The 16,797-nt window shown below is 30.4% G+C and overlaps 2 protein-coding genes across 2 annotated transcripts; both read right to left on the bottom strand.

The window, feature by feature from the left end:
* Positions 1 to 62: 62 nt before the first annotated feature.
* LOC109797378 (caffeoylshikimate esterase) lies at positions 63 to 5,490 on the bottom strand. Its single transcript, XM_020357400.3, has 8 exons — positions 5,128 to 5,490; positions 2,821 to 2,850; positions 2,547 to 2,673; positions 2,302 to 2,448; positions 1,962 to 2,092; positions 1,504 to 1,644; positions 1,300 to 1,398; positions 63 to 513 (listed from the first exon to the last, which is right to left on the bottom strand). Exons 1-8 carry the CDS (start codon positions 5,278 to 5,280, stop codon positions 286 to 288), a joined length of 1,056 nt encoding a protein of 351 aa, XP_020212989.1. The 5' UTR covers positions 5,281 to 5,490; the 3' UTR covers positions 63 to 285.
* A 6,422-nt stretch (positions 5,491 to 11,912) lies between these two features.
* LOC109798032 (protein CUP-SHAPED COTYLEDON 1) lies at positions 11,913 to 14,357 on the bottom strand. Its single transcript, XM_020358221.3, has 3 exons — positions 14,042 to 14,357; positions 13,159 to 13,424; positions 11,913 to 12,708 (listed from the first exon to the last, which is right to left on the bottom strand). The coding sequence occupies exons 1-3, from the start codon at positions 14,193 to 14,195 to the stop codon at positions 12,148 to 12,150; spliced, it is 981 nt and encodes a 326-aa protein (XP_020213810.1). The 5' UTR covers positions 14,196 to 14,357; the 3' UTR covers positions 11,913 to 12,147.
* Between the last annotated feature and the right edge of the window lie 2,440 nt (positions 14,358 to 16,797).

Genomic DNA, 16,797 nt, shown 5'->3' with positions numbered 1-16,797 from the left:
TTGCTTCAGATAGTCATCGTGACATGGTAGCATGCATGCAACATAAATTAACTGAATTGAAATGAAGGAAGAAGAGAGAAACCAAGTTTTATGGAAGCTTCTACTTGTAAAAAAGAAAAAATACAAGCACCCAAACACCTGTAAATTGCTATTCAAGCATTGAACATTAAAGTGGAAATTAGATTGTTTATCTAACTTCATTTACCATACAAGTTCCCCTAATAAAACATGAACGCAAACTAAATTTAATGGCTACTTTTGTGGCAAAGCAATATCCCAAGGTGCTTAATATTTGTTTTTTCTGCTGCTATGCTCGTCAAGCCAAGATATAATATCACCAAGCACGTGAAATATAGTTTCATCAGGTTCACCCTCAAGTAGAGTATGGAAAGCATCCTTGTAGAGGCAGAGTTTCTTGTCCTTAACTTTAGCTTTCTCGTACAAAGCCTTGCTAGCTGATGGATCGGTTATTATATCAGACTCTCCATGCATGATCAACAATGGCAGAGAAACCTAGCAATTAAACTTCTTCAGTAGGTTTCATTGACAGAAAGTTATACCATATTATTTTTATGCATTGAATTTTGTTTAGAAATGAAATCACCAAAAAATGAAGAAAATTAAGACAAACTTGAATGCTGTTGTTTCTTTGGCTTTAAAGAATTTGGTAGTTTGTTTCCTTTATGATGTGTTTTTTGGGGTTACAGTTCACTTTTGAATTCTTCTTCAGCATTTCATATGTATAATCTATGAAGCACCAACTTCGACACAGACATATGACATGACACATGACATAATTACAAACACCGAAATATGGTTAATGTCCAAAAAATAGGACACAAAACACGATATGAATCATATTTCTTAAAAGTTAAAACATCAAGTAATTCTTATAAAAATAGTCTCCCAATAAATAAAAAAAAGTTATGATTCTTGCAATATTTATAATAGGTTGACTTTTTTATTTTATTTTTTAAAATAAGAGTGTTATATAAGTGTCTAACTAAGAACAAGATTTGACATCATTCTCTCACTTCGTGTTCAAGTCATGTTAAAAAGATGTTAAAGTTGTGTATAAGTGATGTTTAAACAAAAAAAATAAATTTAATTGTGACACGATGTAAATGTGTTAAACACGTGTCAAAACGTGTCTGACAAGTGTCATGTCTAAAATGTGTTAGACACACCGATACGGTACTATGTAAATGTATTGGTGTATAATTTATTTTCATATTAAGAAAACTAAGAAGACAATTAAATAGTACTAAAAAGCAACTCGGTGGAAAAGATTTCATTTACTTGTTCCAAACGCTGTTCTAGCTCCTGTGTGGCGTTTAACAACTCCAATGCAGTTCCTAGTCTTGGTTTATCCTTATAGAGTAACACATTATAGGGTGCCTGCATGAGCATGTCACTCAGAAAAATCATTAAAAGAAGAAAAGACCAACATGAATCATTTCCTATATTTAACATCAATCTAATTCAAGCATGTGGTACACCCACCAGTTTTCTCTTGTTCTCATCTCTATATATATTCTCTTTCACCTCTTCCCTTTGTGGAACTAACTTAGTTTTGGGGAGAACTTTAGCTACACCAATCAGTATTTGCTTCACCAACCAGTGTGGAATCATATCCTCTGCAAACTGTTCAAGAAAACTGGTTAGTATACTTACATATATGGATTAAGCAATCAAATAAATTTTAGCTCTAGTGGAAGAGTTTGTTTAGATAAACTTCTCCAAAAGCATTTCTAAGACAAGAAAATATGAAGAAAAAATGAAATAGATTTTTCTATAAATTAAAAAAAATTTGTATAAATTATAGGAGTTTCTATAAATTAACTTATGTATGGTTAATTTTAACTTATGAGAAATTTATTTTACTTTTGTTACCTAGTTTTCTCTCTCTAAATATTCCTTAAAAGCTTATCTAAATAGACTATAAATTTAAGGAGATACACCTTACACAAAGGTGCAATAAGAGCAGCACCGTTCCATGCATTTGGTTGTTTGAAGTGAATATTCAAAGCAATGGCTCCTCCCATTGATTCACCCAACAAGAAGCTTGGTACATCTTGATACTTCTTTTGTTCTGTCATCCAAAAGCACTGAATTATTCATACATATTCAAACAATGAAACTGTAAAACCAACGTAAGGATTTGTTCAAGGGGAAAACTTCATGCATGCATGCAAACATGCGAGAAAAACCAAGACAGAATGATACTAATAAAAATGAGAATAAGGTCAAGGAAGCATAGCTGTTGTGTGATCTGAAATCAAGGAAATTTATAGACCTTACCCTTAATTTTTGAGAAATGTTCAACGACATCATTCACTAGATTTTCAAAGCTAGGAATATAACCATGAAGACCATCAGAAAGGCCAAATCCAGGGTAATCCAATGCAAATACTCCATATCCCGATGATGCTAACTTCCTTGCAACTCCTAAAGGAAAATACAAAATACGATGACACTATTATCTATCGCATTTCTACATCAACAAATAAAACGAAAATTCTCATTTATTATAAATATTCTCATGCCTTCAAAGTAAAATGTGCAAGTGTCTGCGTAACCATGACAGTAACAAATGATTGCTTTCAAAGGAGATCTCTCAGGAATCCAACTTTTTGAGAATATTTTTAATCCTCTAGAGTTCACTTCATAAACCTGTAAAGAAATATTTGACATTATTCACTAAATTAATCATATGTACTTAATATTAGCTGGAGAATTGATGTAATTAACTAGAGCAATCAAGATAAAGTTTAAATTGATTGAGACCAGATGATATAATTAAGAATGAGAGTACTTTACCTCTTTCATCCTCACCCCATCTGCTGGTAACTGCATCGAATTTCAAAACAGAAATAAGCTACAATCTTCATTAATTGTTTTGACATTTTATTATATGAAAAAGAAATATGAGCACCAAATGGTTAAAGTAAGGGAATTTGATTTATACATTTAGGAAGACGATCAAGACATATGAAGACTTCGTTCATACAGAACAAACTAATTAATATAGATATTTGGTTGGGCATGGTCTTGCACCCGTAGTATAAACCTCAATTGTTTTCATACAGTTGAACTCAAACACTGTAAAACCAAAAAAATATAAACACAATTATACAAGAAATTGCTCAATGATAGTCATTTTCGTGCACTCTCGGTCTAATTTTTTTTTATATTATCAATTAATTAGAAATTATTTTAAATACGACTTTTAAAATAGTTGTTATATAAAAGTTAATAATTTTATTGGTTTATAATTAAATGATAGTATACAAAAATTACACTTGCATAATATAAAAGTTAATATTTTATTTTAGTTATATCATTAATTGCAAATTTTGCTCTTCATGAATTTAGTAAGACTTAACATATTGGATAGTTCGATAATGATTGGATGAAAAATGATCTAATAAATTCAATAATACTTACTTTGGATAGATTCTATTACTATTATAAAAATGAGTTGAGTCTCATAAAGTCAATGTTGTTCTTCTATTTATATACTTCCTCCATTTTTTATTAATAGTCGTTTTGATATTATTTTTTTTATTTTTTTATTGTCACTTTTTTAAAATTAATAATTTATTAATTTTTTTTATTTATACCTTTGATAATTAATGTGTGTTTATTAAACAATGTGTTTATTTATTTTTAATATACTTATTTCTTTTCTAACCACCTAAAAGGTATAACAGGAAAATAAGTAATAAATATTTTGAAAAACTAAAATATCAAGCATTTTCTTAATTCTTGTGCATAAACCTTAAATGTCAAATAAAAAAATAATGGAGAAAGTACTTTATGTTGACTTTATTTTTAATTGATGTGTGGCTTGAGATTTTGTATGGAGATGTTTTTGTAAGTGATTCTTAAGTGGAAGTCTAGTAATTTTGGGTTTGAGATGTTTCTTTGCCTATCCTATTCAAAAATAGAAAAGAAAATATTTGATATGAAAATTTAATGTAAATGTACAAAACTTAATTAGAACCAAACACACATGAAGTGTGTTTTGTTTCCAGTTAGAAATCTACCAAATCCCAGTTCAATAAGACAAAAAAAGCTACTTCCTAGTTTAGTGTTTTGCAATGTGGTGTTTTTTATTTGCAATGTTTCAAGTTTGGTTTCCAAACAGCTAAATATTGTGATCAATCGTAATTGTGTTGCGATATGTGGTTGTTGTGGTCTAGCACTCACCAACACAATCTGCAACCATGATGTGTACGTAGTAGATCTTCACTTAAAACTATACATTGAATCATAAAAAAAAAAAGGTTAAAAATAATTTGCTTATAAAAAAAAGTAATAGTTATAAAAACAAAAACAAATTTGTATCTTTAAAAAACATACTTCAGTAAAAACTAATTTAACCAATAATTGGCTTGATTGGATTCTCTCGAGTAAGTAAAATCAAGTGTATTGGTTATCGATATTACACCGATTCGTTTGATTTTAATTTCATTTTTTCCTTTCAAACCGACATAAACCAAACAAATAACCCCTTATAACTAACACAACCTTGAAGTTCAACTGTAGTTTAATGTTTTTAATTTGCAGCAAAACAAGATTAAAAAACAATTGTTCTTGTTAATTGTTCCTGTCTCTTTTAACAAGATCTCTAGTTCTTTTTCCTTAATGGGTTTCGAACGGAATGAGCAAATATGTTAGAACTATATTCACTCACCAATTTATAGTTTTGAATTAGATAATTGGTCTCACACTGTGATCACATTAATGTTGATCAAGAATTTTCTCCTTAACAAAAAGTTTTTTTACTTGTCAAGATTAGATTCGGTAACGGGGGTTTGTAACAACTTACACATTCTTTTCAAGTAACAAATTAATTAGACCCTTAATTTTTTTTTATCTTAAAAATTATTTTACCAACATGTTATTCACTTGCTATTATCAAATAAATAAATATATATAATTTAACATTAATCAACTAATCTTATAAAAAAAAACTTTCAACAGCTTATAATAAACTTAAATGGTATTAACTTAGTTTATAAATTAATTTTACCCCACAGACTGAGTGTAAGTTTGTGCATCATATATTAAGTCCATAAACCTTCTTTACATATGCATGGATTTAGCAAGTAGACACATTACCCGAAATAAGCAATGATCAATGGAAAATTGAACATCCTTAAAAGCCTCACGAGCACGCCTCCTAGCAGGTGCCTCATCCAAGTTAGACAGAAAAATAGTTTGCAACTCCTCACTCATAATGTCTTGTATCTCTTCTTTTGTGGTTGCAGCCATATTGCTCCTTAAATATCTCCACAAAATGCTACTCGTACAATGTGACTCAAATTATGAAGAAAAAGAAAGAGACTAACAGTAATATTGTGCAAGAAGTTGAGAGTGGGAAATGTGTCTCCTTGCTGGGAAGTGGGAGTTAGAACTTAGAAGGAAGGGTTGGGAAGAGAGTAGAGAGAGGTTCATGCATTAAGTAACAAGTGGGTAGATGGCAGTGGCTAGAGCAATGTATCACAGAAGTTTGGTTCCAAAAATTAATTACAAGTAGATGGAGAGTTAATATTTTCTCACCTTATGCATTTATGATTCGGATCCACTTTTCTTCACCACTTTCCAATCTCCTAGTCCATAACATTAAACAATACTACTACTACTTAATTAACGCATTTCCATAACTCAAACCCTTTTTAATTTACAACAATCTAAAAACATTATAAACGGATTAAAAACATGTTAATTGATTCAATAATAGAAATCTATAATTCCCACTGGGGAGTTAGGACATTTATTCATTATCAATGCATGCGGCTTCAGTCAAACCGAAATAGAAAGGCATGGAAAATGTCCCTGTCAGAACTGAATAGGAAATTATAGTAAGTTATTATGGTATGTATATATGGGTGCACATGCATGGTCACACCAAAATCAGCAAGTGGCAGATTAATTTCAGACGTACTTTAGTAACAAAGAAATTTTTTCGCCTCAGAGTCACTATAATTTATTAATTAATAAATGACCTTATTAATTAATACGGATCCTCTCCTGCAGAGGCAACACTTATATTTACTCTTTTATTTTAGGCTTAATTGCATTTTTTATCTCTCAAATATTGTAATTGTGCAATTTTGATCTTCAAGATTTTAATTGGGTAATTTTGGTCCTTAAGAAATTGTAATTGTGTAATTTTGATCTTTTAATTTTTAATTGAATAATTTTAGTCTCTCAAATGTCATAATTGTGTAATTTTAGTCCCTCAAATATCATAATTGTGCAATTTTAGATAAGATATGTATATTTCTAAGTAATATACTTATATTTTTGTAAAAGTATATTAATATATAATAAGTTATATTTATCAAATTATTAATTTATCTATAAATAAACTAATAATATTATTGATATTAATTTATCAGTAATATTATAAAAATAATAATATATAAATTTTATTTATTTAGTAATAATAATAAATATATATCATTTGATACATTAACGAAAATTATAATATACATTAATTTGAATAGATAAATAATTATATTTTTTAAAACATTGTATATATATATATATATATATATATTAAAATATTAAATTTGTAATGGGAGAGACTAAAATTATATAATTATGATATTTGAAGGACTAAAATTGCACAATTATGATATTTGAGAGACTAAAATTGTTCAATTAAAAATTAAAGGACCAAAATTGTACAATTACAATTCTTTAAGGACTAAATTTACCCAATTAAAATTTTGAGGATCAAAATTGCACAATTACAATACTTGAAGGATCAAAAATGTAATTAAACCTTTATTTTTTTATTTTATTTTTTGGTTAGAAAAATTTAAATTGTAAGACACTTTTAAACAAATATTAATTTTTAATTATCAACTTTAAAACACTACATAAATCATATTATATAATAAATAAATATTAAAACAATTTTTTAAGATTCCAACTCAACATACCTTCTTTCCGATGAACCTCCTGAATAAAACAAAAGTGCCTCACTTGATATACATGTCAAAATTCCTCGATTTGAATAAAATTGTTTTTATGAAGATAAAAAATACATATAATATTTGTTTATATATATATATATAAATATGAGAAGGATCAAATTATTTTAAAAGTAATTCTTGGTAAAAAAATATTTTAATTTAACGATTGGATTATTATAAAATTTAGCATATATTATGAATTATTGAGTGAAATAATTTTATCAGGAATTTGATCTCATATATATATATATATATATATATATATATATATATATATTTAGTCTCTCAAATTTAAAACTAGTTTTTTTAGTTTTTGAAATTTTAAAAAATCTTATTTTAGTCTTTATATTCAAATTTTGTTAAGGAATCTATTAAGTAGTGTCACATAAAATCTACTTACTAGTGTCCATATTAATAAAAATATTACATTAAATCCAACTAATATTGCACAACTATCTTAATTTATTACTTTTAAATATGTTATTAGTGACTTAAGAGATTAAAATATTTTTTAAAAATTGCAAAGACTAAAAATATATTTAAGCTTATAATATATATATATATATATATATATATATATATATATATATGTACATATATATATGATTCATTTACTCCAAGTATACTTTACTTAATAACTCATGTTCTATATTAGATTTCAATAATTCAATTATTAAATTTGAAAATCATTTGATACTTTGTTTCATTAATTCAAACAGATGAATAATCATAAAAATATTTTATACATTTATTTTAATTTTAATTGATGAAATGGAGTATCAATCAGTTTTCAATTATTTTTTTTTAAAAGGATGTTAAGTCTCATTTATACATATGTTTAGATAGGAATTATTGAACAAATCCACTCATCCCATGCACTCTTGCAATATAATTATTCTCTTTTTGATTCAATTTTTGTGCAGATATGGCTAACCCAAAACTCATCTAACAATACCCTGATACATCTCATTTTTTGTGCAGGTATTGAGTCAAAGAGTTGAGGTTGAAGACCCATTTGATTGAAAATTAAAAGAGCTAAGGAGCAGGAGAAGCATCATTGTGTCGGGCGCAGACTACCCGCACCGGGCTTGAGAAACACAGAGTGCATCACCTCTACACTTTAGCATTGCGCCGGGTGCAAGACTATCCGCGTCGGGCGTGATTCAAAACAGAGAGCACTCAAAACTCTCTGGAAGACATTACACCGAGTGCAGGAGTATCTGCGCCGGGCGTGCTTCGAGATAGAGAGTAATTACCCCTCTGGTAGACCATGCGCCGGGCATGTAAACCCTATCCTGACTTGATCAGTTCGTATTTGAGCAAAGCTTCAAGGATTTTCTACCTCATTCACACATTAGGTGACTTCTAGGAGTTGTGGAAGGGATTCCCAGTGCTTGGGACCGTTCGTGTGTGGGTCTTTCCTTTGATTCTTCCATCTCTTTTTGTTTTACCTTCATTGTTTTGAGCTGTTCTACCCATTATTTTGTGAGGTTAGATGTAACCAACGAAACTCTCTTGTAATCTTCACTTTATTAACGATATATATGTTGTTTCCACTACTAGAAAATTATTATTCTACGTCGGCAATTTTACATCGGTTATATGAAAATCGATGTAAAAAATAAACGCGGTGGCACTTTCGTAATTAAATGTAAAAGGTTGGGATATTTACATCGGTTTTAAAGGCGACCGATGTAAATGTTCAATATTCTACGTCGGTTTCTAATTAAAGGATGTAGTATTCACGTTGAACTTGTACATTCTCCCGCAACACTGAACCTCGACATCACTCAAACTCAAAACCCCACAACCTCAATATTCATCTCCCAAACTTAGCATCTTCAACGGAGAGTTCCCTCGTCAGTCCATTCTTTGAAGATTCCTTGAAGAGGCGGGTTTGGTCACCTCGCGAGGGATTGCGTGCGCGGAGGGAACGCTGGCGGCGGCGGCGGAGGTGGTGGAGCGAGCGGATCTTGCTTGAGGTGTGGCGGATTTGGACACATGGAGAGGGATTGCGCCACCGCGAAGGGAGGCAGCGGCGGCGGAGCGGGCGGTGGTGGGGGTTGTTTTCGGTGCAGGGAGGTTGGGCATTTGGCAGGGATTGTAGTGTTGAAGGAGGGAGGTTCGGTGGTGGTGGTGGCGGTGGGGTTTGGTCGTGGGGGGTGGTGGGGTTTAGTCACCTCGCGAGGGATTGCGTGCACGGAGGGAACGTTGGCGGCGGCCGCGGAGGTGGTGGAGCGAGCGGATCTTGCTTGAGGTGTGGCAGATTTGGACACATGGCGAGGGATTGCGCCACCGCGAAGGGAGGCAGCGGCAGCGGAGCGGGCAGTGGTGGGGGTTGTTTTCGGTGCGGGGAGGTTGGGCATTTGGCTAGGGATTGCGGTGTTGAAGGAGGGAAGTTCGGTGGTGGTGGTGGTGGTAACGGTGGTCGTGGTGGTGGCGGTGGGGTTTGGTCGTGGGGGTGGTGGTGGGGTTTGGTCGTGGTGGTGGTGGTGGGGTTTGGTCGTGGTGGTGGCGGTGGGGTTTGGTGGTGGTGGTGGTAACGGTGGTCTAAAAAAATAATTAATTTTTTTTTAAATTCACATCTACATCTACATCGGTTTTCTGACAACCGATGTAGATTTGAACGCAAATCTACATCGGTTTGTTCTACATCAGTTTTATAACCGATGTAAATTAGCTTCCAGAACCGATGTAGAACAGTGTTTTTGTAGTAGTGTTCATTCATTGTTGTGTTATATTTTTATTCTTAATGCTTGCTTTGGATTGATCCTCCTTTGCTTGATATAGAGTCCATTGGGTATTAGAAAATAGCCTTTTGAACTAGCTCTGAAACAAATACCTAGTGAAAAATGTATCTAGGAATGGAGCTTGACCCATTAGTAGTCTTAAACCCTAATCCGTAATGCGGGTGTAGGTATTGGATACTCAAGGAATTGATATTCACTATCTGCACCTAGGCTCTTGCTATAATGGATTAGGTTTGAGTAAACTTATGGGTTGACTAGGCAATGAATGTAACAAGAGAACAAAGATTCATCAGTGTGAAGTTTGGTGATACCTGACCCCACAATTTTACAAAATCACAGTACCATTTCTATATCTTCCACACACCCATACAAATAGTTTTATTGGTTTTAACATTCTAATAGTCATAACCTTTATTTGAATTGCATGACAACTTATGAAAAATTGAAATTATTCTTTAGTCACAAATAGTCATTAAATGCTTATTTTATCTATTAATTCCCGTGGATACGATTTAAATTTACTACTTGAACGGCCGGTATACTTGTCGTGTTTGAATCCGTTGATAGAACAAAAATGATTTATAACAAAGACAGAAACTAATGTCAATGAAAAACTCAACAAAGGACATCAACCATTCTTGGGAATTTATAGTATAGAGGAGTTAGGAATTAGATTGCTATAAGAATTACTTGAAAAAAGAATTACTTTTTATCCTTATAAATCAATTTAATTATTTAATCTAATGATTTTAACAAGTAATTGATTTTGAATTTAATGGTATATATTGGTATATTTTTTTTTCATTAAACTTGGTTCTCAATTGTACACAGGGCCGTGGCTAAGGAAAGGCCATTGCCTTGGGCCCCGATCAATTTTTTTTATTATTTAAAATAATAATTTTAATAATGCAAATGATTATGCAATATATTTTATTATATTATAATTAACTAATAAATGCATAATTATTTAAAATTTATATATACGCACATAAATATTATAATATATATAAAATTATTAATTTGTCAAATTTTATTATAATTTAAATTTTATTTTACATTTATTTTGAATTTCAATAAAAAAAATGGTATCAAAATGAATATAAGAATTAATTTCTATAAAAAAATTAATAAAAATAATTGTGATAAAATTGTAAGAATATCATGTTAATTTGATTCTTCTAAAAAAATATTTTATAATTTTATTTATTTTTATAAATATGTTAAATTAATTTATTTTATTATATTCACACCATATTATAAAATATTTTAAAATATGAAATCACTTTAAGAAAATTATTTGAATTTCAATAAATAAGATTTTGAAAAAAAATATTATCTTAATTTTATATTAGTGATCACAAATTTTTTCTCTAATTTAAAATTTTTAGAAATTACTAACAAAACAAATTGGTGTTCCACTAGAAGTATTAAATATATTAAAAAATTAATTTATTAAATTTATGCAATATATGTTTATAAAGTACATTACAAAATAGTGATTGAATTGGTTATCATTAGATATTGAAACTTCTTAATTATTAATATTTAATTAACAATTTAATTAATTAAAATAATAAAAAAAATTATTTAATTAAATAAAAGTAAAACATAAATAAAAAAATTTATTTTAGACCTAAAACTTATTGGAGACGGGCCTGATTGTACATAACTACTTGGTAATAACTCTTCTAATCGTTTATTTAACAAAGTTGGGAACACTGAATATGACTTGTACATTTTTGTTTTTTTATTACAACTTGTAAATACATGAAATTTCATGCATATATATAAAACACGAAATGAACTGTGTGTATGTGTTTAACTATTTTCATACTTTAAAGTAAAAAAAAATTTCAATATGATTACAGTTAGGTTGCGAGAAGCTGGCGAGCGCCGTGCGAGGAAGCGACGCTGCCACCACAATTTTTTTTTTTTTAAAATATATTTCTACATCAGTTTAAATAATAATTACTCATGCTAATAACGGGGAATGTAAAACACATAACATATATACAAATGGTTCCTTCAAATTTATTTAAATTAAATAGTAAATATTAAGTTACTTTTTTTTTTTTTTTTTTTTTTTTTTTTTTGTCTAACTTAATACTACAACACATGAAACCTAGGACGATTGAGGAATTTTCCTGCTAATGACAGAACAGCAAAGGACTTTAACAATACTAGCTAGTGATTTAAAAGTTGCCTATTTTGGCACCCAAATACAACATTTGACGATGAATGTTTACAACATCAACATTTGAGTTTAGTTTAGCACGAAAATGACAATTTTACAAAGTCCCAAATCCCAATATTTACTTTGGAAATGGTAACCATTTTATTCATAGGAGTTGTTGCAGTTGGAGGGTTGATGTTTACACAATGTTAGCTTCATGATTTAAACAGATTCACCAAATGGAGTCCAAATGGAATGGTTGCTCCTGTTGTTGCTGCTGTGGCATACATTCTAAAACTCTAGAAGAAGAGGCAGTGAAATTTGAAGTTAGATCAGTTCCAACATGGGAACCTCCATGAGGCATATATGATGCTGCTGATGCAAAATGATTTGTGGCTACCGCTGCTACAGCTTCTCTTTGTTGATAACTCCTAAGTTGCAGTGCCTTGAGAAGCAAAGAATTCACAGAAATACTTGGATTTATCAACCCTGAGGGCCATGTGAGAGATGGAAGAGAGGGAACCTCGCTTGCAACTGGCCAATTCATGGTCAAGTTCATGTTTCTGTTAACACTATTATTGCTGATATCAGCATTGAAAGTTTGTTCTGAAATGTTGTTGAGTCCACATGATGAATTTGCAATGTTATTTAGATTGGTAAACTCAACATCACCAAATTCATTGACCATTGAGGTTGTGTCACATGGGGACTCTGGTTGGGAGGAGGGTGTAATTTGTTGTGGTTTTTTCACTTGTAAGCTCTTTTGGAAAACCCTGCAAACCACCCATTCATCCTACAAAAGCAAACATCAACAAAATGCATGTTAATTCTCAAATCACAAAACCTAATAAACATTTGATGGACACATAAATTAACATACATATACTAGAGATATTATTGTATAAATCAAATGTATCCAAGTTTATTATGCTAATACCACATATTGATAAGTTAAGTATTTACTATTTACATATGATTAATTATGAATAAGAATTAGAATTATATATAAAAAAATTTATATAAATCACATATATTTTTTTTATGGAAGATAATTATGTTTAAGTCAAATACAATTATTTTAAATAATAAAATTTTCTTTTTAAGTATTTAACATAAATATATACTTAAGATTCAAATTCAAAATTATTAATTAAGTTGAAATATATCCCGACAAAGTGTGAAAAAGAATAATATATATGTTTAAAATATTTGTCAAATGTGATGCATGAAATAACTTGCTAACCTTGGATGGTCTAAAGTGGTGCTTGTTTTCTAGTCTATATTCATGCATGACCCAATTGCTTTTCTCACCCCTTGGAGCTCTACCCCTGTAAAAGACTAGGGTTTTCTTCATTCCTACCAAAACCCCAGCACGAAAAATTTCCTTGTCTTTCCCTGTGGTTTTCCAGTACCCTGATTCAGTGGCTCGGTTTGTTCGAAGTCCGGTTGGATACTTTCGATCTCTTAAGCTGAAGAAGTACCACTCTTTCTCCCCCATCGAGGCCTTGCCTGTTACCACACACACAAACACGTCAATCATATATGATCATTATTTAATTGATTTTTTTTTCCAATATATTTTCAATTTTGATTTTTTTTGGTCCAAATATATATTTCCGAATTAGTTATGCACTAGAATATTATAGTTTATTATGTGCATCGGTTGTAAACCACGCAGCAGAAGTAGAATGGGTCAAACATCAATTACGAAAAGAAAGCAACAAAGACTTTGTTGATTAATATAATTTGCTTGGTTGATGAAATTGAAAAGGCTCTAAAATGATCAATCGCAGACTCCAAAATGGATATAAGTTTTATATATATGTATCAGTTGAGAAACTTAAGCTTCTGGGATAAGAAGTGAAAAATTATTAAGACAAAGAATCATATAATCTTAACTCCTAAAGTTTTATATATGTATCAGAAAATGAATATTACTAGTCTTTCAATAATAAGTTACATTATAGTTCTTCTGAAAGAATCAATATGCCAGAAGTTTGAGGCAAATAAAGAACATAACATAAGCTTGCAAGTTAATAATCATGCAACCATGACAACAAAAAACCGAAGGTATATATGATGATGATAAATAACGTTGAAGAAAAAAGAACACTCTTAAACTATACCTGGGAGGTCCCAAGGTTCAGACTTATTGAAATCAACAACTGCTATAGCTTTGGATGTGAAGCTGGAATCAGAAACCTTCCTTGTAAGATAGCATGTGATGAGCTCTTCGTCTGTAGGATGGAACCTAAAACCAGGAGGCAGATTTTCCTCCATCAGATAGATTGATGAAACCAACCTGCAGCAGCTTTTGATGCCCCCTTGAATTGAAGAAGTTTGGTTTACCAAAAAGTGAAGAGGGGCACCACAAATATAACAAGTACACCAATGAGTGACCCTCAAAGTAAGCTCAATAACATCACCAAGATGAGCTTTTAAAGGCCTCTTCACTTTATGGTTTTATAGCTCACCCTTCAATAATAAGCATTTCATAAAAATAAAAATAAAATCCTAAAGAATTAACTTTGATTGATTCACCATCTTTAATAAAATCTTAACTTTAATTACATGTTTTTCATTCACAAGAATTAATACCTTAATAAAATAATCCAAACCTAGTTTCACTCTTATCAACTACATGTTAGTCTTTATATTTTTGTTAAATATAAAACTAACCCTTTGATTAATATGATATCCAATATGTAAACACGTACTTCTTTTTAATTGTTAATAAGGTTCGACAATGAAAGGTTTAGATTTTTCAAATTGTTGCTTGCATTTTCGTATATTTACTGAACAAACCAAGAATAATAGCTGCGACTTTGACTGTATCAATGTGGTGTGTTATGTGTCATATTCGATATGTGATGTGAAAATAGATTATATTTTTCGAAATTAATTAGGAAGACTATGTTAAGTTATTTGTGCACGAGGGGGGTAGAGTCTCTGTTACACCATATTTGAGATATATTAATTTCCATATTTTCTATGATCCTGTCCAACCACCTCACCCATTTCTACCCACCACAAAAACCTTTCACGCTAGTCCAATGGGAACATGGACTTATCATAGCCATATTCTCTTTAATTAATTTTTAATTATTCACACTTGTATGTTGTCGACACTCACACCGTCATATATCTATCTCTCATAGTGTATGGAAAATTACAAATATAATATATATACATATGATCTTGTAATTTAACTCATCAGATGTTTGCCAAGGCTGTTTAATTTTCTTAATTGCCAGTGTGTAGATTACATGTCGCAAATTCATAATAAATATGTGAATTATATGCTTCACCAAAATTTAAATAGCAGTAGTTAATATTAAGGGAAGCATATATACAGAAATCCCAAAGAGATAAATTCAGCAAAAAGACTAAGTAAAAATGTTGGCACAACCTAGGATAAATTTTATTTTACTTTTCATATATAAACAAGGTTCGTACCTTTTTATTTTTTTGGTGCAGACGTGCACGTGGTGACTAATATTACCGAGTGGTTAAAATGGTCACCAACCCATAAGACTGTGAATATAGAGAGCCATTTATTCAAAAAAAAATTCTAAAAATAAATACTTTTTTTTTTAAAGAAAAAAGAATATTTATTAAAATTTTAAATTCTTTTTAATGATCAGAACTATAAAACGGTTTTTTTAGAAGCAACTAGTAGTAGAGAGATGAAATTTTAAAAACAAAATACATATTTTATGATTTTAATCAAAGCACAAATCAACTTTATATATATAAGAGTTTCTTAAAAATAAATCAGTTTTTTTTAGATCACTTATTATAAGCAAAATCCCTTTTTCTTAAAACCTAAATAAACTGGCCATAAGTAAGCCTTAGACCTTAATTTCATGTGTTAATATTTAATTATTGTGTCCCATAAATGTCAATCCTAACCAGAATTTTGTGATTTCTACTTAATGCACACTAGGGTTTCTAGAAGCACGCTTTCATGTTTCCATACCCTTTAAGCTAACTCCTAACAATAATAGCCTTTTTAATTTGGCTATTTGGGAACTGAAATATAAACCACAAAGTCAAAAAACCAAAGATCAAATTACGGGTAGCTTCAAGCTGAAACTAATCAGAAATTTTCCATCTGTCCTTTCGTCTCATTTCATTTGCCAAATCCCTTCTTTCTTTCCAACCTAAACATTGAACAAGACTTCTAATATTCTCCTTCTATTTGTCTCTTTCTTCTATCTTTTTGTCTTCATTCAAGTTTTCAAACACACACACTCTCTCTTTCGAAGTCCAAATTAACGATTAAACTATAATAAAATCTTTCTTCCACCGGCTTAATAATTGTACTTTTTTACCTGAAAAATTCATCAAATTAAATGTGCTTCATTTTGGATTTTGTTTTATATCATTTTATTTACCAAAGTGAGAGTGCATGTCATAACTCGATTTAATTATTTGATTGCGACTCATGTTTCAGTGCTTATAAATAAATTCTACAGTCCTAAATATATTCTACAGTCTAGGCAAACATCTGACCAGTGTAAAGAATTTTTTTACATAAAGGTAGAAAATAGACAACCTTGTCTTTTCTGATTATAAACAAAACTGCATTATGTTTAGCCATGTGCTAATCTATAAAGGAGTATATATTAAAGAAACATGTAAATACTGGTAAAGGATATCAATGGAACACCTTTGGAGGCCAAACATTGTTTGAAGCACTTGTTACATAGTTTTCTATATAGCCAATCCCGGCTCTTAAAGAACCATCTAAACTCAAAACCATGTTTAATGTACAACTAATAAGATGAGCACCCTCACCCACCCAACTACACCTAGAGTGCGTTAGGGAAGAGAAATAGTAAAAATTTATATTAATTTAATTATTAGGTGATTACATTTT

Source organism: Cajanus cajan, chromosome 1 (genome assembly GCF_000230855.2).
Source record: "Cajanus cajan strain Asha chromosome 1, NIPB_CcT2T_4, whole genome shotgun sequence".
Lineage (NCBI taxonomy): Eukaryota > Viridiplantae > Streptophyta > Magnoliopsida > Fabales > Fabaceae > Cajanus > Cajanus cajan.
Note: the sequence above shows the minus strand (reverse complement) of the source record. Positions and strands in the feature narration are given on the sequence as shown.